At 45.4% G+C, this 22,313-nt stretch overlaps 1 protein-coding gene and 1 non-coding gene across 3 annotated transcripts in view; one reads left to right on the top strand and one right to left on the bottom strand.

Annotated features, from left to right (window-relative positions):
• Positions 1-22,313, top strand: part of SAE1 (SUMO1 activating enzyme subunit 1) — a 73,309-nt gene that overhangs the window by 1,421 nt on the left and 49,575 nt on the right. Inside the window, exons 2-6 of one of the 2 annotated variants that reach the window (XM_060289348.2) lie at positions 1,519-1,628; positions 13,599-13,710; positions 18,092-18,265; positions 20,449-20,591; positions 22,063-22,162. In XM_060289348.2, the coding sequence (XP_060145331.1) occupies positions 13,630-13,710; positions 18,092-18,265; positions 20,449-20,591; positions 22,063-22,162 (498 nt within the window). In that variant the 5' untranslated portion in view covers positions 1,519-1,628; positions 13,599-13,629. The remainder of the gene's footprint in view (positions 1-1,518; positions 1,629-13,598; positions 13,711-18,091; positions 18,266-20,448; positions 20,592-22,062; positions 22,163-22,313) is intronic. The other variant, XM_030873803.3, reaches the window with a different exon arrangement.
• LOC115862719 (U6 spliceosomal RNA) lies at positions 8,082-8,188 on the bottom strand. The gene has a single exon (XR_004043203.1). It is a non-coding gene; the product is annotated as a U6 spliceosomal RNA (small nuclear RNA).

Raw genomic sequence — 22,313 nt, 5'->3', positions numbered from 1 at the left:
GTCTAGTTGCGGCGAGTGGGGGCTACTGTTCATTGCGGTGCGCGGGATTCTTATTGCGGTGGCTTCTTTTGTTGCGGAGCACAGGCTCTAGGCATGTAGGCTTCAGTAGTTGTGGGACGTGGGCTCAGTAGTCGTGGCTCGCGGGCTCTAGAGTGCAGGCTCAGTAGTTGTGGCGCACGGGCTTAGTTGCTCCACGGCATGTGGGATCTTCCCGGACCAGGGCTCAAACCGTGTCCCCTGCATTGGCAGGTGGATTCTTAACCACTGTGCCACCAGGGAAGTCCCAGGAGGTAGCTTTTGAATTCTAAGTGTGTTGGGAAACCTGTTGGAGAGTTTTGAGCAGAGGAGTAACACGATCTGAATTGTGTTTGAAAAGGATCGCTCTTGCTGCATGGAGAACAGGTGGAAGTGGGCAGAAGTGGAAATAAGGATTCCGCTTAGGGGGCTACTGCGGTAATCCCCTTGAGATGCAAGTAATGGTGGCTTGGAACTCTAGGGAAGGGATCAGATGTAGATTCTGGATATAATTTGAAGGTAGAGGGGACAGGCTTTGCTGAAGGATTAAATGTGTGGAGTGGGAGAGGCAGAACTCAAGGTTTTTGGCCGAAGCAGTTGGAAAGACGGAAGTGCCTTCACTGACTGAGGTGGGGGAAGAGTCAGCAGTTCTATTTTGGACTTAACGTTTTAGCTGTTTACTACACATCTAAGTAGAAATAAATATGTGAGTGGTTGAGTTCAGTGATGAGGTCTGAGTGATGGGGGGTGGTTATGTGATGTGCGTGAGTACAGAGGGCAGAATTAATTGATCCAAGGGTTGGGGAGGCAGGCGGTTCAAGAGGTTTGAGGGGCGGGAGCTTCTACAGCTTTTTGGTGAGAGAGCGTGTGTGGTGGGTGGGGTGGGGTGAGGCTTACTTCAGGCTCATTTTAGGTGTGTGGAGCCTTCTGTGACTGGGGAGGAGGGCGCATTACGAGGCATTAGCAAGCACTGGTCTGAGGGTTGAAGGCACCTGAAATAGAAGATTGGGGATTAAATGATGAGAATGGGGCTGAAGACACAGTGTCGAATGAGTTTAGGAACTGCCGTTTGAAGGAGTGTTAGGGGTTCCTGAAGGGTTGAGAAGGGGATCCTAAGTGTACTAGAAGGGTTGATTCCAGGCGTTGGGGGCAGTAGGTGGTTTTGTTTGAGGCGGGGTAAAGTTGGTGAGGATTAAACTGGAATTAGTGAGAGATCTGTCGGAGGGGTAGGAATGAATGATTTATCTGAGGAGCATTAAAGAATGGATGGAGGGCTCCTGAGGGAGAGGTGACCTAAGGGGCAAATCAGAGTCGGGGTATGGAATTCTTGGGAGATGGGAGCTATTCTGAGGAAGTGAAGATGTCTGGAACTCAGCGGAGAACCTGAAAAGGATTGGCTGAGGGTCCTGGGAGGGTAGGAAGGGGTTACCTATCATTTGGAATCTATAGATTTGTATACAGTCTTACAGAGTTGATTAAAGTGCTCTCTTGTCCCTTTTTCAGCTGAGTCTCATAGCAGCTCTTTGGAGAAGGAAAGGCAGTGATTTCCTCCTCTGTACAGAAAGGAAGGAGGCTCCGCAAAGCAAATTGACTTGTCTCTAAGGGAACTCCAGGTGGGATAGGAGAACTTTGGGGACTGGGGATCCTTGTGAAATAGAAAGCAGCCTGCGAATGGACAGACTGCATTCTGGCTACAGTTTTGCCTCTGACTCTATAATGTTGGACCAAGGTTGTCAGAGAATTGGAAGGGAGACAAATAATAATAAAAAGGGTCTTCAAGGGAACTCATACAGTCTGGAGGTTAAAAACTGGTGTGTGGGCTTCCCTGGTGGCGCAGAGGTTGAGAATCTGCCTGCTAATGCAGGGGACATGGGTTCGAGCCCTGGTCTGGGAAGATCCCACATGCCGCGGAGCAACGAGGCCCGTGAGCCACAACTACTGAGCCTGCACGTCTGGAGCCTGTGCTCCGCAACAAGAGAGGCTGCGACAGTGAGAGGCCTGCGCACCGCGATGAAGAGTGGCCCCCGCTTGCCACAACTAGAGAAAGCCCTTGCACAGAAACGAAGACCCAACACAGCCAAAAATAAAAATAAATAAATTAAAAGAAGGCTCAAAATTAAAAAAAACCAAAAAAATGGTGTGTATCTCTCATACAGTGTTTTAATTTTTTTGAAATTAGTTGCTAGCATTTAAAAATCTAGAGAATTGGCCAAATTTGGGGCAGTTTGAGCATCAGAAGGAATAAAATCGACTTCACGTAGAAATATTTAATAATGTGTCTTCTGATGTAGTGAAATAAGAACCTCAGTGCATCATCTTCTGTTTTCCTGCCAGATATCATGTTTTCACAGAACAGAGGAACAAATTAAAGGACACCATTGAGGTAATGATGAGATGTCCAGAATGTGGAACGTTTTACAAGACGACTGCCCTGGTTCTCTTCCAGAAGTCAATGTCATGGAAAAAACAAGAGAAGGGACTGTTCTAGATTAAGAGAGTAAAGAGTGGAGCCAAATGCAAGGTGTAACCCTGACTGGATCCTGGTTCAAAAAGAAAACTTCCCTAAAATACATCTTTTAGGCAATAGGGGAAATTTGAGTATTCAGTCCTGTTAGATGATATTTGGGAATTATTTTCTAGATGTGATAATAGTGTGGTTAGGAAGGAGAATGTCATATTTTTGGAGTTGCATGCTAAAGGTGTGAAGTGCTGTGATGTCGGCATGTGGGTAAAGCCAGTAGAGCAAAACATTAACTCTTCTTTCTGTTTTTCTGTATGTTTGAAATTTTTTATAATGAGAAGTTGGGAAGATGTGTCTGTCTTCCTCCCAACCAACCCCACCCTCCCCACATATGGAGATTTCACAGTTACTGATTTCTGTCTTTTGAAAAATAGTAAGGTCAGACATCTCCACATTGGTTGGAGCTAAGCAGTGGCCACCTCTCTTATTCGGCCGCACCGCGAGGATGTGGGATCTTAGTTCCCCAACCAGGGATCGAACTTGCGTCACCTGCATTGGAAGTGCAGACTCTTAACCATTTGACCGCCAGGGAAGTCCCGAGGCTCTTTTACACAGAGCTTGGGCTCTCTACTTGGCCGTCGTCTCCAGCAGCTCTGCTTCACTCATGGATAGAATTGCCTGGCCCCTGTAAGCACGTGAGTTTGCATCTCTTGCTGTGGCGCCGAGCCTATTTTGTGGATGAGGTTCAGGGAAGGGAGCCACCTCTCCCAAGGTCACACACCAAGTACATAGAAGAAGGAGGACTTGAATCTAAGCCACTAACTTCAGGTTCACTGCTATTTCCACAGTAGCTCATTAGCCACAATGGGAGGCTCATTCTTTCAATCAAATGAACATAAAGGAGAGTGTTGAAGCTGGCAGCCCTGTATGTTCTCAGACTGTGCTTCAGTTTTTGCACCGACTTTCACAACAAAGGCATGTCTAATTTTTCTCCTTCCACTCAGCGGTCATTTATCCCCTATCTAAGAGTGAGGAAGGAGGGTGACTGAGAAGGGAGAAGTAGAGGATAAGCTCCATGAGGGCAAGCACTTTATAAATGTCCAGTAATTAAGATGTGGGTTTTGATTGGTCTCTATTAAATTCCCAGTGCCTGCAAGTATGTAGGCATTCAGATATTTGTTGAGTGGATGAAATGATTGTACACTGCAAAGACCTAGGAAGTCCAGAAGCCTGGGTTCAATTCCCAGCTCTGCTAACTAGCTCTCTGACCCTGGGTGAGTCACAACAGTTTCCTGGCCTTAGGTTCCACATCTGCAAAAAAGGAGGGGTGAGTGTGACTAAATCTTTAAGGACTCAACTGAAGTATTTTTTTTTTTTTTAAGATGTTGGGGGTAGGAGTTTAGTAATTTATTTATTTATTTTTGCTGTGTTGGGTCTTCGTTTCTGTGCGAGGGCTTTCTCTAGTTGTGGTGAGCGGGGGCCACTCTTCATCGCGGTGCGTGAGCCTCTCACTATCGCGGCCTCTCTTGTTGCAGAGCACAAGCTCCAGACGCGCAGGCTCAGTAGTTGTGGCTCACGGGCCTAGTTGCTCCGCGGCATGTGGGATCCTCCCAGACCAGGGCTCGAACCCGTGTTCCCTGCATTAACAGGCAGATTCTCAACCACTGTGCCAGCAGGGAAGCCCTCAACTGAATTTTTGACTTTACAGGAAAGGGGCTCCAAAAACTTCCCTGTTTTCAAGCACTCATTACCCTACACTGCTGCTGTTCAGACAGCGCTTCAGTTGGTTCCATAGGTACCTACTTGCCATGAAAGTGACTGAGTGTGTACTGGAGGCCAATCCTGGTTGTTTCATATAAGGATCAATTTTTTAGTTGTTAATAGTTGAGTTTGAATCTCAGCTCCAGAACTTCATAGTTATCTAACCTTGGATACATTTCTTAACTTCTCTGTGCTTCAGTTTTCTCACTTATCAAATGGGAATAACAGAATCTACATCATAAGATTATTGAGAAAGAAATGAGATTATGCATGAATAGAGTCTACGCACAGAAAGCATTCAGTAAGTTATAGCTACCATTATTTGACAAGTATAAATCACCAGCCACAAAATAAGGGAAACTAAATAGGAAATAGGTTGAGATAAATGAGATAAAGCAGGCGTCAGTGGGATGAGTGGAAACTCCAAAAGGACAAGGAAGACTGTAGGAGAAGCAGATTTGCCCAGGCAGATCGAGGTGAGGAACTGTCTTAAGGTCTGTCTTGGATTCTGTCAGGACATTTAAGTAAGTATAATGAATGGGCAGTTGGATGGGGCAGGATTGTAGATTTAAGTGAAAAGGACTGTACTGTTAGTTAAGCGGAGAGTATTTTTAGAAGGAGAAAATGGTCAGATCTTCCAAGTGGCCCCATCATTTTCCTGGTCACAGTGACCAGAAACCTAGGAGCCTCTGTCCTTTCTGTCCACATCCAGTCTATAGGGAATTCCTCTAGGCTCTGCTTCAAGCTCTGTCTCATCCTCCCTTCTTAGTCCAAGCTACCCGCATCATCTCAGGTCACCTCAACGGTTCCTCCCTGGTCTCCCCTGTTCCACGTGTGACTCTATAATCCATCCTCCACACAGCAGCCAAACTGATTTAAATTTAAAAAACAGATCACAGCAGTCCTGCTTAAAGCCTTCCAGTGATTTCCTGTATACTCAGATCTTTAAAAATCCGTTGCCTTTCCTGCCCTGCTTTGTCCGACCTTGCCTGCATCTCCCTGGCTCACTCCATTCAGGCTGCTTGTATCTTTATGTTCCTCAGATATGCTAAAGCTCTCTCTGGCCTGGGGACATTGTGCTCGCCCTACTTGAAATCATCTTATACAAGATTTTTGCATGACTCACTCTCACGCATTAGACTCTCAATAAATGTGGTTTGAATATGAATTTGGTCGTCTTCAGAATTTTTAATCATGAGTGGAATTCATTGTCTTGACTTACCTTGCAGTATGTATTGTGAATTCAGATTGTGGTGTAAAGACTGGTTCCTTCCTTCCCAGAAATTGAAAAGGTATTCCCATGGCAGCAGAAGTAGAGAGGAGAGTAAATCAGCAAGTATTTATTTAGAACCTACTATATGCAAGGCAGCATGGGGGAGACATTGAGAGAGGGAAAAAAAAATCACAGATCCTGGTTAGAATTGAATTTGGGATCCCAGCTCTGGGCACCCGTTAGCTGTGAGAGCTTGGACACCTTTTCTGAACCTCAGTTTTTTCGTTTCTCAAGGCAGACATGGATCCTTTCCTATGGAAACGTGATGGCCTACTTGGGGGCCTGTGGAGCCACTTGGCCTTTTAGGGAGAGAAATTGTATGCAACATTTAGGATGTGTGCTTTTTTTCTGAGAGAAAAACAATGAAGAACCATAATCAAGGTTTCAGTGAGGCACTGTATGTATTGTACCTAGCTCAGTGCCTGGAACTTAGTGAGTCCTCTGTGGTTGGTAATTACTGTCACTGTTTTTTGTTTTTTTTTAATTTATTTTATTTTTGGCTGCATTGGGTCTTCATTGCTGCACGCAGACTTTCTCTAGTTGCGGGGAGCGGGGGCTACTCTTCGTTGCGGTGCGCGGGCTTCTCATTGCGGTGGCTTCTCTTGTTGTGGAGCACGGGCTCTAGGAGTGTGGGCTTCAGTAGTTGTGGCACACGGGCTCAGTAGTTGTGGCTCGTGGGCTCTAGAGCGCAGGCTCAGTAGTTGTGGCGCACGGGCTTAGTTGCTCCGTGGCGTGGGGGATCTTCCAAGACCAGGGCTCGAACCCGCGTCCCCTGCATTGGCAGGCGGATTCTTAACCACTGCGCCACCAGGGAAGTCCCTACTGTCACTGTTGTTACCAATAGACTCTACACCCAGTATGTCACAGTGTAATTTTATATTTATTTGTGATCCTGAGAAACATATCACTTTAAGAGCATAGACTCTGGAGCAGTATCGCCTGAGTTGCTATCTGCTTTGCTGTTTGGTAGCTGTGTGGTCTTCAGCAAGGTCCCTAAGAACTGTGAGCCTCAGTGTTAGTTTCCTATTGGCAGCTGTAGCAGTTACCACAAATTTAGTGGCTTATGACAGCACAAATTCTGGAGTTCAGAAGTCTGGAATGTTTCCCTGGGCTAAAGGAGAATCAGGGTGTTGGGAGGGTTGTACTCCCTGTGGAGGCTCTAGGGAAGAATTTGTTTGCTTGATTTTCCTAGTGCCTAGAAGCCACCTGCATTCCTTGTCTTGTGGCCCCTTTCTTCATCTCCAAAGCATCTTCAAGTCTCTTCTGTGAGCAAGTCCTCTGCTTGTCATCGCATCTCCTCCTCTAACTCTGACCCTTCCGCCTCCCTCGCATAAGGGCCTTTGTGATTGCTTGGACCCACCTGGAAAGTCCAGGATAATACCCCCATCTCAAAACCCTTCATTTGATCACATCAGCAAAACTCCTTTTGTGGCGTAATGTAATTTATTCACAGACCCCAGGGATGAGGAGCATAGGCGTGGGGGGGGCATTATTTTGTCTACCACACTCAGCTTCCTTTATCTGTAAAATTAAGACTAATAGTACTATCTGCCTTGCAGAGTTAGTACATGTAAGTTGCTTAGAACAGTGCTTGGGCATTCAGTAGGTGTATCCTAAGCGTTGACTGGTGTTATTTTATTCTGTTTAATGGTTGCCTAGTTTTCCATAGTAGGTGTGCACCATGGCAGTGTGGCCTCAGAGCGCACCATCTCAATCACTCTACCCTATTGTTGCCCTTCTCTACTAGCTGGTTATATTAGCCACTTTCTAGCTGTGTAACCAGCTGTGTAAGCTAGTTAACTTCTTTTGTTTTCTCAGCTGCAAAATAGGGATAACAAGGTACCAGCTTGTAAGATTGTCGTGAGGGTTAAATGACATAATACACGTAAAGAGTTTAGAACAGTGGTTGGCACGTAGTGAGTGTTAGCTGTTGTTTTTTTTTTTTGGTTGTTTTTTAATCTATTTATTTTTAAAATTTATTTTGTTTTATTTATTTTTGGCTGTGTTGGGTCTTCGTCACTGTGCACTGTCTTTCTCTAGTTGTGGCGAGCGGGGGCTACTCTTTGTTGTGGTGTGCAGGCTTCTCATTGCAGTGACTTCTCTTGGTGCGGAGCACAGGCTCTCGGCGTGCAGGCTTCAGTAGTTGCAGCACACGGGCTCAGTAGTTGTGGCACACAGGCTTAGGTGCTGCGTGGCATGTGAGATCTTCCTGGACCAGGGATTGAACCCGTGTCCCCTGCATTGGCAGGCAGATTCTTAACCACTGTGCCACCAGGCAAGTCCCGTTAGCTGTTGTTTTGTTTTGTTTTTTTTTGCGGTACTTGGGCCTCTCACTGTTGTGGCCTCTCCCATTGCGGAGCACAAGCTCCGGACGCGCAGGCTCAGCGGCCATGGCTCACTGGCCCAGCCGCTCTGCGGCATGTGGGATCCTCCCGGACCAGGGCACGAACCCGTGTCCCCTGCATCGGCAGGCGGACTCTCAACCACTGTGCCACCAGGGAAGCCCTAGCTGTTGTTTTGATCATCTTTTTTTTTTTTTTAACATCTTTATTGGAGTATAATTGCTTTACAAAAAATATGGAACGCTTCACAAATTTGCGTGTCATCCATGCGCAGGGGCCATGCTAATCTTCTCTGTATCATTCCAATTTTAGTATGTGTGCTGCTGAAGAGAGCACTAGCTGTTGTTTTATTACGTACCAGCTTTATGTAATTCTGCCGATGGACATTTGGGTTTCTTCTGGTGTATTTTTTTTTAATAAATTTATTTTATTTATTTGTTTTTGGCTGCGTTGGGTCTTCATTGCTGTGTGTGGGCTTTCTCTAGTTGGAGCGAGTGGGGGCTACTCTTCGTTGCAGCGTGGGCTGCTCATCGCAGTGGCTTCTCTTGTTGCAGAGCACAAGGCGTGCAGGCCCAGTAGTTGCAGCTCGCGGGCTCTAGAGCGCAGGCTCAGTAGTTATGGCGCCCGGGCTTAGTGACTCCGCGGCACATTGGATCTTCCCAGACCAGGTCTCAAACCCGTGTCCCCTGCATTGGCAGGCAGATTCTCAACCACTGCGCCACCAGGGAAGCCCACTCTTGTGGTTTTATAGGTGAGAAATGGTGACTCAGAGTAGGGCTGTGTGGCTGTGAAAATGGAGGGAAGTGGTGGACGACGCTGCTGTGAATAGCATTGTACATGATTTTTGTGCCCACGTGAGTATTTCTGCAGGATTGATTCCAAGAAGGGAATTGCTGCATTAGAGCCTGAGTAATGATAGCTAACATTCATTCAATGCTGACTATGTGCCAGGTACTATTTTAAGTGCTTTTCTGTAATTGAGCCATAAATAAGCAGTAATCTCAGGGCCCCTAGAATGGTTAAGGATTAAAAACATAAACATGATATTCAGTGTTGTTGGCAGTTGAATTAAAAAACTTCCCAAGGGACTTCCCTGGCGGTCCAGTGGTTAAGCCTCCAAGCTTCCACTGCAGAGGGCATGGGTTCGATACCTGGTCGGGGAACTAAGATCTCGCATGCTACAAGGCATGGCCCCAAAGACAAAACAAAACAAACAAACAAAACCCCAAAACCCTCCCGAGCAGTCAGAGTCTATGGAGCTCTCTAGGATGGAGCGATCCTAGAGAGGCCATGGGCTGCATGTGATTTATGTCAGAGGCATTTTTGTGGAGCAGTTACTGGAAGAGTTTAGAGGGTACTCACCTGAGTGCCGTGATAAGGACTTTTTGAGGAAATGGCATTCGAGTTGGGGTTTGAGGTCTGGAGGAAAGGCTTGACGAGGCAGAGAGAGGAAGACAGGGTGTGTTTCAGGTGTGTGGAATGTTGTGATTTAAAGTCTGCAGGTGGGGGACTTCCCTGGTGGTGCAGGGGTTAAGAATCCGCCTGCCAATGCAGGGGACATGGGTTCGAGCCCAGGTCCAGGAAGATCCCACATGCCGCGGAGCAGCTAAGCCCGTGCGCCACAACTACTGAGCCTGCACCCTAGAGCCCATGAGCCACAACTACTGAGCCCATGCACCACAACTACTGAGCCTGTGCACCACAACTACTGAAGCCTAGAGCCCATGCTCTGCAACAACAGAAGCCATCACAATGAGAAGCCCACGCACCGCAATGAAGAGTAGCCCCCGCTCGCTGCAACTAGAGAAAGCCTGTGCACAGCAGCGAAGACCCAACGCAGCTAAAAATGAATGAATGAATGAATGAATGAATAGCTTCTCTTGTTCCTGCACTGATTTTTATTTATTTATTTGTTTATTTTTGGCTGTGTTGGGTCTTCGTTTCTGTGCGAGGGCTTTCTCTAGTTGCGGCGAGCAGGGGCCACTCTTCATCGCGGTGCACGGGCCTCTCACTATTGCGGCCTCTCTTGTTGCGGAGCACAGGCCCCAGAGCGCAGGCTCAGTAGTTGTGGCTCACGGGCCCAGTTGCTCCGCGGCATGTGGGATCTTCCCAGACCAGGGCTCGAACCCGTGTCGCCTGCATTGGCAGGCGGATTCTCAACCACTGCGCCACCAGGGAAGCCCCTGCACTGATCTTGATGCTAGCAGATATGGGATTTCCTTCAGTGATATGACCAAAGGGTAAAATGGTGGGGGGGAGGAGGGAGAGAACATTGACATAGGCATATGTCTGGGGCTCAGCTTCTCCATTATTGCTTTTTTCTACACGGCCCTTCCACTGCCAACCATAGCCTAGGTGACAGGAGCCTTTCAAGTGATAATTCTACTTCACCAGAATAATTGGGCAGAGGGCTTAGGGCATACAAGCAAGGTAAATAACAGAGATGATCTGGCAGTAGTGGAAGGTAAGGCAGGGAAAATGGGAGGGAGCCAAGACTGAATGGGTTTAAATGCCAGCTTAATGGGTTTTTTTTCCTCTGTCAGATTTTTTGAAAATCAGAATCAAACCCATCACTGAGCCCTTTTGTAATTAAGGCAGTGGGGATTGAAGAGATGTTCAAGTAACTTTTATGGAGCACCTGTTCTATGATGGGGAGGATGCCAGGTGGTTTTGCATACATGTTTGACCAGGTTGTCGAGGAGATTAAATCATGAAGTCAGAATTGGTATCTCCATTTTACAGATGAATAGACTGAAGGTCAGAGAGGTCGTGCAGTTTGCCTGGGTACCCAGTTAGGAAGTGGCAGAGCCAGAAGTCAAGCCCAAGTCTTCACACCCGGAGGGCGTTAGTGATGGGCCACGCTCATTGCTGAAGGAGCAGCAAGGAAAACAGTGCCTGAGGAGAAGTTAGTGGGTTTGGAGATGAGGGGGCCATCGGTAACGTCTGAGGGTACAGATTTCCCAGAAGTGAGTGGGGCCGGTCTAGCTGTATCCTTGAGGTAGATACAGCAGCCAAACGGGAAAAGACTGTCACTCAGACTGAGAGGGACCGTGGAACCTGGAGTTCCAGGCACAGCAGTGTTAGGACCAGGTGAAGGGAGGGCTCGCAGGCTAACAGTGAGAGCAGAGACCTGGAAGGTACAGCTAAATGCACGGCTGCTCAGCCTTTCTAATGTCAAAGGTTTGGTATGTGTTCTCTTTGGAAACATTGCATATTTATTATATGTGCTGATTCTCAAGGGATTGGAGCGACTCTGGAAGGCTGCGTGGCTTCCTTCCTTCTCCCCTCTGCTGGTGTAATGCTATCAGTCTGTGATAAGAGACCTGCTCATTGCTAGCATCTCTGTTATTTACCTTGCTTGTATGCCGTAAGCCCTCTGCCCAATTATTCTGGTGAAGTGGAATTGTCACTTGAAAGGCTCCTGTCACCTAGGCTATGGTTGGCAGTGGAAGGGCTGTGTAGAAAAAAGCAATAATGGAGAAGCTGAGCCCCAGACATATGCCTATGTCAATGTTCTCTCCCTCCCCCCTCCCCCCCGCCATTTTACCCTTTGGTCATATCACTGAAGGAAATCCCAAATCTGCTAGCATCAAGAATCAGAGAAGCCCGCGCACCTCAACGAAGAGTAGCCCCTGCTCACCACAACTAGAGAAAGCCCGCGCACAGCAACGAAGACCCAACGCAGCCAAAAATTAAAAAAAAAAAAAAGAATCAGTGCAGGACTCAATTTTATCAGCCATCATTCCCATTAAAGACTTCTAGCCTGATGACATGCAAGTGTCCATAATTATTAGAACCATTTTTGGAAAAGAGTTTCTGCATGTTCTCCTTAGTAGTGGTACTTGATGAGAATAGACTCATTTCATAAATTAGGAGCAAACTCATTGGTCAGCAGAACTTGAATTTAGGTGAGACCGTTCTTAGTTCTTACTAATGCTTTTCAGTGTGAATAATCATACATTTGCTGCAAAAATATTAATGAGTTTGATTACAGGGTGCTGCCTAAGATCCTGATGGGGTTTTTCATGATATATGATGCAAACTCTTTATTTCCTTTTTTTGGCCTACTGGGCGGCTTGTGGGATCTTAGTTCCCCAACCAGGGATTGAATCCAGGCCCTCAGCAGTGAAAGCACGGAGTCCTAACCACTGAACCCCAAGGAAATTCCCTTTATTTCCTTTTTCAAATATGAAAAATTCTGATTCTGAAACACTTCTGGTTCAAGGGATTTCGAATAAGGTACTGTGGACCTATACTGCCTTCTGCTGACCTCAGAGTTAAGTCCAGACTTCTCTGACTACCTTTTTTTTTTTTAAATTTATTTATTTTTGGCTGCATTGGGTCTTCCTTGCTGTGTGTGGGCTTTCTCTAGTTGCTGTGCGTGGGCTGCTCTTCATTGCAGTGTACGGGCTTTTCATTGTGGTGGCTTCTCTTGTTGCAGAGCGTGGGCTCTAGGTGCGCGGGCTTCAGTAGTTGTGGCACGTGGGCTCTAGAGTGCAGGCTCAGTAGTTATGATGCACGGGCTTAGTTGCTCCGCGGCATGTGGGATCTTCTCGGACCAGGGCTTGAACCCGTGTTCCCTGCATTGGCAGGCGGATACCCAACCACTGCGCCACCAGGGAAGCCCTACCATTTTTTTTTTAAGCCTCATCTTCTGTCACTCTCCAGGCTCAGAATGAGCTAAACACTTCCCAGATGCACCCTCTTTCATGCCACCTTGTGTGTTATAGCTTAAATAGTACCCCTTCTCCCCTTCTCTTCTGCTGTCACACTAGTTCAAGCCATCATCCTCTCTCACCTTAACTGTGACACTCTTCCCCTTCCAACCGTAACCCCCCGCAATGGCTTTCCATCATGTTTAGAATAAAATCCAGAATCCTGACAGTGCCTGTAAGAGCCTTCATGATGTGGCCCCTGACTCTTTCTACAGCCTCATCTACCATTCTTACCTTTTTTTAAGATTTTTTTGATGTGGACCATTTTAAAAGTCTTTATTGAATTTGTTATATTATCGCTTCTGTTTTATGTTTTGGTGTTTTGACGGGGAGGCATGTGGGATCTTAGTTCCCTGACCAGGGATCAAACCCCGCACCCCCTGCATTGGAAGGTGAAGTCTTAACCACTGGACCACCAGGGAAGTCCCCCATTCTTCCCTTTGCTCACTCTTCCCTTTGCTCTTCAGCTGCTCTATCTGCCTTCCTGCTCCTGGAATATGCCAAGCACTCCTCTGCTTCAGGGCTTTTGCACTTGCTTTTTTCTCTACCTGGAATGTTCTTCTCCCAAGTATCTGTATATATGTCCTTCATTTCATTTTGATTTTTGCTCAGCACCTCTGTGGAAAGGCCTTCACGATCAGTCTGACTAAACTCACATCCTCCATCATTCCTGATCCATACCATGCTTGATTTTCTTCACTTTTTGAGATATTATATATCTCTATTTGTTTGTCTGTCTCTACAAAATACAAGCTCTGAGGGCAGGAATTGTGTCTGTTTATTCACTGCTGTATTTCTACACCTTGGAGGGGGGCCTGGCATAGTAGGTGCTCAATAAATATTTGTTGAATGAATTGTTCTCAGCAGGATAGATTGGAGCCTGTCTCTTTTTCAAGATTTGAGGCCTGGATGCTTAAGTGCAGTTAATGAAATCCAAGATCATTTCCCTATTTTTGTCTTGTTTTGTTCTTCAATAACTCGGAGAGCTTCCACTGTCCTCTTTCATCCTGTTGACAATATCTGCCTTGTAGGCTGCGGGCCTCCCGGGTGCTTCTTGTTGGCATGAAGGGACTCGGGGCTGAAATCGCCAAGAATCTCATCCTGGCCGGAGTGAAAGGACTGACCATGCTGGATCACGAGCAGGTGAGATGCCGCCTTATCACTCTCCTTCGCCATCTCCCCTCTTTGGTATAAACACGTGGAGATTTCGTGCCTTCCTACTTGCCCCTTCTGGGCTGTGAAAGAGGAGGGCTGGCGTCAGTGGCACCGTAGCCCTTGGAGACTGACAGCGCCAGCACCGGGTTTGAATTCAGCTCCACCATATCCTACAGGGTGATGACCTTTCCCGACTGTGAAGTGGAGTTAGCATCTCCCTTGGAGGGTGATTGTGAGGAGTAGAGGAGTGCTCTTCCAATTTGTACCTTTAAATCACCTGAATCACTCATTTAAAATACAGAATTGCCTTGGGGCTTTGTTTTGGTGTAGCTTTCACCCCTAATGATTCTACCTTACAAAGCCTGAGGTAGGGCTCAGGAATATATACATTTAAAAGGTATCTCAGAAGAAAAGCAGAGGTGTCTCAGGAGATCTTGATGGAGATGCTTCACAGGCATTACCTTGGGAAATGTTGGATCAGAGAGAATGTATATGGACCACTTAATGTAGTGCCTGCATGTAGTAAGCATCCAATAGTTAATTGTATGATAAAATATTATTTAATTGATAATAGAACCATAGTGCCCAACCCCTATGTAGCTTTCTCTGACCTATCTTTTCTCCAGAGTGAAAATAACTGCTGCTTTGTCTACATTCTCATGCCTCAATGACATTTTGGTTTTCTTTTATAGAAAATTTCAAATATATACAGAAGTAGAATAATATTTGACACCTCACCTACTTGGCTTCTACAGATACCAATGTTTTGTTGATCTTTTTATTTATCTTTTCCCCTGTATTTTTTGGGACAGTTTTTTAAAGCAAATTCCAGAAATCATGTATTTTTTCAGTTAAAATATTTCAAAAATTGTGTTGTCACATATTATTTGTGTCTTTTTTTCCTTTTAGGCAATGAACAGGGGTCCTGTCTCATGCTAAGTAACTAGCACACACAGTGCGAGGTATAGGCTCTGTAGACAAAAGTAAATGTTAATGAAATTTTTAAAAGCTCTCCTGTTTGGAGTTTCAGGAGAAAATAATATCTAGAATTTTTGTTGTCTTAATTCTCCTGCAATACGAAGAGACACATAGGTTGGCTCACTTAATATCACAGTCACAAATTGATTTTTGACTTGAATTCAAAACTTTCTAAGGAAAGAAAATCCCTGCAAGCAAGCTGCCAGATAATTAACTGAACCCTCCCAGCTTTGACATCCCCCCGCCCACCAGCCACAGTGCCCCCTAGTGGCAGGAACACCCCATCCAGGGGAAGAATTTGTTTGCCTGGGTAGAGAGGGTAAGAGTGGAGACCCAAGGAAGGATGGTTCCAAAACCTGGAGGCCGTTGGTGTGGAAAAACGAAACCGCAATGGGATGGTAGTTTCCTCATTTGGTTGGGAAATCTGAGAATGGGGATGAGAGAACACCGAGGCCATGTGATGTGCTTCTCTCACTGCCTCGGTACTGGCACGAATGCCACCCAGAGTTGGAGTCAACCGTTGCCTCTTCAGTTTAAAGACTGATAGCGCCTTCTACTTGCCTTCCGCTGTAAGGCCTGACTCCTCTGACTGGTTTTCAAAGCCTGACATGGTGGTTCTCAATCCCATCTGTGCTTTAGAATATTTGGGGAGTTATTTAAAAATAAAAGTTCTCCAGGTGAGTCTATAAGTCAGGGAGGGTTGAGAACCACTGTCTTCGTATAACCTGGTCCCAGTCAACTTACCCATCCTGACTCCCATTTCATAAATTTCATAGTTCGTGAACACTCTCTGGTGGTTCTGCCTTTTGTAGTTTGCTTGTTCTTTTGTCCCTGACTAGGAATGTCCCAGGAAGATGGTGCTGCATTTTGCAGAAGCTTTGGAATCATGAAGGCTTGGGCTCAAATCACACCTTCTGAAGCTGGGAAAGGGAATTAACCTCACAGAGACTTAGCTTTTTCATCTATAAATTGAAGATGTTAATTCCTGCCCCTTAGAGTTTTTCATTTCGTTTATGTCAGCAAGCATCCAAGAGCACCTGCTGCCTACCCTGAAGTAGACTAGGTACTGGCGATAGAAAAATGCACAAGATTTGCTTCCCATCCTCAATTTTTTTCCAGAAATCAGAGCACGCTACCTGACTCAGGTTGTGGCATGCGGACATGAGAGAGACTTCCTGGAGTGCTGAGCTGAGTCTTAAAAAACAAGCAGAGGTTTTTCAGGGTTTGAGGAGCTGTGTTTTAGGCAGGGGACATTAGCACAAGACAGCATGGTAGAAATCGAATATAACAGTTTGGTGTTTTTAGAGTATGAAGCCTGTGGTGCTGGGGGGGGTTGCAGATTGCAGGTGAGGTCCAAGTCATGAAGGGCCAGCTGGTAAGCTCTGCTGTAAACTTACTTAATTCTCTAGGTGGTGAGGAGTCATTGAAGAGTTTCAGATGGGCGAGGGTTGACTTCAGCTTTGGGCTTTCTGTAGATCACTAATGCTGTGTAGACTGTGGTTGGCACAAGATATGGGGCAGAAGACTACTTAGAAGGCTACTTTAATAGTTTAAGTGAGAGATGAAAAGGGTCTGTGGAATGACAGTGGGGATAGAGATGGTGAGAATCACCGAGAGGTGAGAGATGCTTCGGTGGTATAGTCAGTAGGATTCTATATGGGAAAGCAAGGAGGAAGCACAACAGCTGACACTTACTGTAAGTGCTGGACGCTGTTCTAGGAGCTGTAGTTGTAGTATCTCACTTAGGCCTCAAAACAACTCTGAGATGTAGGGATTATCATTCCTGCTTTACACATAAGAAAACGGAGGAAAAGGAAGTGAAGTATTGGCCCGCCCAAGGTCACAGCAGTTAGTGGTACTACCAGGACCCAGGCGGTCTGACTCCTGGCAGAGGCCATGCGCTTAGCCACGTCACCTGGTGGCTGCTATCAAGGAAGTGTAGAGGATAGGAAGACCAGGTTTCTGGCTCTGGTGACTGGATGCGTCAGAGATGTCTCTGTTAACAGAGACAACAAACATAGGAATTGGATTATGATTGGCCCATGGGATCTCCAAGAGGAACTTTCTGGTGGGCAGTTTAATATAAGACTCAGATGGATCAGGAAGCAATCTGTACCAGTAAGAGCAATTTGAGAAATAACAGCAGATTTTGGTAGAAACTATAAGGCATGGAGTTGGTTTATGGAGCTATACAGAGTGAAAAGATGAATGATTCCGAGGTGGAATCCTGAGAACAGCTGCACCTAAGAGGGCCCATATAGAAACTGGAATGTCCAGCGAGGGAGAAGGAGAGCCGGGAGCTGTGAGGCCAAGGAGTGGGGCACAGGTAGTACTGACTCCCCTGGTGGAGTGATTAGCAGTGCATCGCTTTTAGTAACGTCCTCATTTTACATGTGATTCCCTCATACTCACTCAAGGTCACACATTTAGGTGGTTGAGCCAGGATTCAAATCACGGCTGTGAATCCAACCTGAATTATCCCAGAGCATGGCTTTTAACCACTATGATGTACGATCTCGCTGTGTGTGGTGAGATCCCTGGGATGGGATGGGATGGGTCAAGCGTCCTGTTAGAGGGCTGGCCTTGAACGGGAGGAGGACCAGCTCATTTGCTTGGAGGAAAGATAGTAAGGGAGAGTGTATACTGTGGATAGTTGGCAGGAGAGGAGGATTACTTCTGTTGAACCCAGTCTTGGTGAAGGTGGCGGGGTCATACATGGAGATTCATGATTAAATTAGATGTTTGATGTGTGAAGAAATGCATTTTGAACAGTGGAATCTGTAATCCTACTGGTGGCTGTCAGGTGACTATGTTATCTGTCTTTGAGGCTCTCTTCTGGTGACGTCCAGCCTTATGAGTGAAATTATCCCTCTTCTCCAACCTCTGCTCAGCTGTCCTCCTTTCTGAGTTTCAAACATTCTTCAAACATTAAAACATTCTTAACTGTGTCTAATTTTTGTGTTGGTCTGATTTTAAACCACTTGTAGGCAGGGACTACATCCTTTAAATTACTTATGTCTCTCTCTGATTGCTTAGAATTGGGCACATGGTAGGGATTCGGTCAACTCTTAGCACTGATGATTATGTCATTTTGTTAGCAGTTAAACATTTACTTAAGAAAGCATGGACTTCTTTTGTTTAGAGTGAATTTTCATTATAAACACAAGGGGGTGCTCTTTAACCATCAGTGCCCAGTTTAAAGAAAAAAGTTCAACGTCTATTTTAAAGCCTCAGAAGGAAAGAGTATAGGGAGTCTGCGCTGGGCAGACTCCTATAGGAACAGTAGTACTACAATTAGATGGCAGATGTTTTAGTTATTCTTTAAAGTGGAAAAGTTCATTTGTTTTTCCCTCGAAATTCAAGTATTTAAAAAAAAAATTATTATTCCTAGGTATCTCCAGAAGACCCCGGAGCCCAGTTCCTGATCCGTACTGGGTCTGTTGGCCGAAACAGGGCCGAAGCCTCTTTGGAGCGCGCACAGAATCTCAACCCCATGGTGGATGTGAAAGTGGACACTGAGAATATAGAAAAGAAACCTGAGTCGTTTTTCACGCAATTTGATGCTGTAAGTTTCATAGAGAATGTAAAGTCTGCTTCAGGAATTCAGCAAATTAAAGCACTAGTTGTATGTATACTAGGTACACTGGCGCATTAGAATCTCAAATCTGAGCTTTTTCCCAAGTAAGTTTTGAAGCTGTTTCATTCTTTAGTTTTAATATATTGCCCTAGTAGATTGAAGTCTTATATTGCCTTAGTGTATATGCCTTATTAGTGTATTGCCTTAGTATGCTGAGTGTGTCGGTAGGCAGATCCAGTCTGTTGAATCTGCGCTGGCTGCTTGTGAGTTGCTGCCTTTTGGTTTCTTCTTTGGGCATACTTTTCCCAAGACCAGGTTTTATCATTGGTGTTTTGTCTTCCTTCCAGAATTTTTGCACATAGCTTCTATACATTTTATTGCAAATGTTTTCTTCTGAAAACTTAACAAGTTGGTGAATATCTGTAGCAGAGCCTTTTTTTTGTTGTTGGAAATACCAAACTACAGCTTGTGTTTTGTCTTTAAAAGGAGCACACCTGATCTTGGTCTGTCTCTGTCTCTTTCTTGCACACAGCCACTTTGACCATGTTGCCATGGTTAACTAGACAAAATCACTGTAGTATTAAGCCAAACGAGGCATATCCAGCCTCATTTGATTACACTGCCAAATCTTTGCAGAGGTGGAAGGATAAGTTAAATTCTGTTTCAGTGTCTGTGACCTTTCAGACATGGCTGCCTGTACCCTGGAAAAGCTTAACAAATGTTGGATAACCGTGCAATAGTCACAGATGATCTACTTGTTTCTTAAATGAAGGGCCCATTACGTGAGAGGTTAGAATTTGGGTTTGGTAGTTTTGTTTTTCACACTGTTGTATTTCATATGTGCATCTGTTCAAATGTGGGCTTGGAATGATGGATCATCTGTGCATCTTGTCCCTTAAAAAATTTTTTTTATTCTGTTTTGTAAGTCCAGGTATTGGAACATTTTCCATTTGGACATAAGTCATCTCTTCATTTCTTTATCCGTAGTAACCACATTTGGTTTACTCTAGGTGTCCTTTGAACTTCTAGCAACTAGAAACTTTGTTAGAACTGAAGCATGGGGCTGTTGCTTGTATAACGCATGTGCACAGGGCAGGCGTGACTTCCTCATATTTGAGCCACGTTTGACTGGTCTTCATAGGTTTTCACGCTCAGTTTTGACTGCAGGGCTCCATTCGGTCAGTTGATTGCATGTTCAGCTGCACCTGTCTTATCTTTTAGATTTGACTTTTCCTCGGGTGACTGCATCCTTTGAATGGCAGCAGAGACACGCGTTGCTCTGTGAGCGTTATTTCAATATTCAGGCTGCCAGACAACAGCAAGAGGTTTATCAAATGAAAATCCTTTTGAAATTTCTTCTCCAACTTTCTATGTTCAGAAGAAAACATGTGCAATTTAGAAGTTGTCTTCTTGGCCCTGATCACAAAGCTTCTCCCGAAAGGTCGTGTTCTGTGCAGTAAAACTTAGCCATTTCTAATACCTCAACTTACTGGAACGCAACTTAGAGGCCTCAGAGCAACATTGATAATTCCACTGAGTGAATCACCGTCTCATTGTCTAAGTCTGAATGGGAGGTCACTTGCGCTGTAACCTTTTCTTTTGTCCTTAAATTCAGATAAAGTTTCACATCGAAAACTGTGGAAAAATAATCTCAACAGGACTTGTTTATTTTCTTTATCTTAACATATCAGTCAAAAGAAGGGGGAAAAATGCCCTTGTATTTAAACATGACCTTTGGGTAAATTTAAAAAACTGGTTTTGTTTCTTGCTGTAGCTTATTCAGATATTAATAGGTTTAATGATTTAGAAATAACTTCCTCTAAGTTATATTATTGTCTTTTCCTTTTCCTGAAAACTGTGAAATGTGGTTTATATATGTTCATGGTTTAGGGGAAATAAATTCATCGAGTGCCTTTTACTTAATAGCTAAACACGTTTCATTTTGGTTGCAGAAGGTGAAGTGACTGTCTCATGATTTACATTTTCTACACACTGAAACCTGCAACTTTTCTTTTGTCTTCTAACCATAGCATCCAAAGAACCTGTTGTACCAGTTTGAAACTGGCTTTAGCCATGCCCAGAGAGACTGTTCATTAAGGTGTATTTAGACATCAGGGCGGTGATTCACAGTCTGCACAACTCACACCCAACCACTTTCATTCTTTCTGCAGGTATGTCTGACTTGCTGCTCCAGGGATATCATAGTTAAAGTTGACCAGATCTGTCACAAAAATAGCATCAAGTTCTTTACAGGAGATGTTTTTGGCTACCACGGATACACGTTTGCCAATCTCGGAGAGCATGAATTTGTAGAGTAAGTCTGGGGAGAGGAGGAGAGAACATAACGCCTTTTCAAAATGTAGTTCTATTTACTGGTAGGAAATGAACCATTTAAGGAAAGTATTTAACTATAATACTTAGAACTTTGGGAAACCAATTCATTAACAGCTTACTGAGTATATAGATTGTGTGCTCAGAATTATAGGAGATGTGGCCCCTGCCTTCCAAATTGATGGTCTCCTCTAGAGCATGAGGAAAGCAGTTCTAAGGTGATCGAAACACAGCATGTGGGTATCTGATCAGTTTGGACTTCAGGTGGTGAAGCCACACTTTCTGTTCAGGGAGAACCTGCTCGGATTGTAAACATTTGTTCCCCAGCTGGGGCTTGCGTGTGTTCAGGTTGAGAGATGGTAAAATGAGTACTAGTTGGATGGGCAGCTCTGCAGGCACACTCAGCCAGAGTCTACCTTGGAAAAGCTCCAAGGTCTAGAGACTGCTCTGGCAGAACAGACAGACCTCCTCTCATTTTGAACATTGAGGTTCCAGACCATGGTGATGCTCACATAGTGAGACCTGCAGTGTTTTGAACCTGTAGCTTCTAGATGAAAGATGGCAGATGATACCAGTGCTGTGAAACTACAAGAGTTGGTTTTGGGGCTGTAACTTTTGACCACCACCCTTGCCGATGAGAGGTAAAGAGAGACCCTGTGTGGTAGGTGAAGCCTCCTACCAAGAGTCAAGAACTGCTCTCTTTCGTTCAGCTTCTTAGGCAAGTCACTGAACTTTCTCCAGTCTGCAAGTTTCTTGCCTGTAAAGTCGAGATGGGGGAAGGACAAACATGTTCAAAATCTCTTGTATCTCTTTTTTTTGCGGTATGTGGGCCTCTCACTGTTGCGGCCTCTCCCGTTGCGGAGCACAGGCTCCGGACGTGCAGGCTCAGCGGCCATGGCTCACGGGCCCAGCCGCTCCACGGCATGTGGGATCCTCCCGGACCGGGGCACGAACCCGCCTCCCCTGCATCGGCAGGCGGACTCTCAACCACTGCACCACCAGGGAAGCCCTCTTGTATCTCTTATGTTTTATGACTTTAAGAAAATCTAGTTCTTTGGGCACCTTATAAATGGATAAAGAAGTCACAGTAGAGAAAAGAAGGCCAGATTACTTTAATGTGAGCTCCCCATGGCAGAGAGGAGGAATTGAGTTCAGCTCTTTATTTCATGATTCAGGTGGAACATTTACAAAGTTTATTGAGAGTATACTATGTGCTAGGCAGTGTGCTAAGCAATTTGTTATTTCTCTTCTGATAATTCTTCAGGGATTATTATTCCCACATAGCAGGTCAGTGAGGCATCAGGTAGTCAGTGGCCGGGCTGGGATTTGAGCCACATCTGTATGAGCTTTTGCTCTTAACCACCATCCTATTCAGTGAGCCACTGATGCTCTTTTTGTTCTCATGGCATGATTCATAGGGTAGAACTCGATTCCCTCCCCTTGTCACCCTCTAGGGAGAAAACCAAAGTTGCCAAAGTTAGTCAAGGAGTAGAAGATGGACCTGATACCAAGAGAGCCAAACTTGATTCATCTGAGACAACCATGGTCAAAAAGGTATGTGGAGGAGAGGGGTGGTGTCAAGGATCAGAAGCCCTGGGGCTTGTAGGCTATGGGCCATAACCATTGCCAGCAAGGGAAGCAAGCATGTAGTCCTGAAGGGGGGCAGTCTGGACAGACTAGGCCAGCGCTTGTCCCATTTAAAGGG

The sequence above is a fragment of the Globicephala melas genome, chromosome 19 (assembly GCF_963455315.2).
Source record: "Globicephala melas chromosome 19, mGloMel1.2, whole genome shotgun sequence".
Classification (NCBI taxonomy): Eukaryota; Metazoa; Chordata; class Mammalia; order Artiodactyla; family Delphinidae; genus Globicephala; species Globicephala melas.
This window is presented reverse-complemented; position numbering and strand designations above follow the sequence as displayed.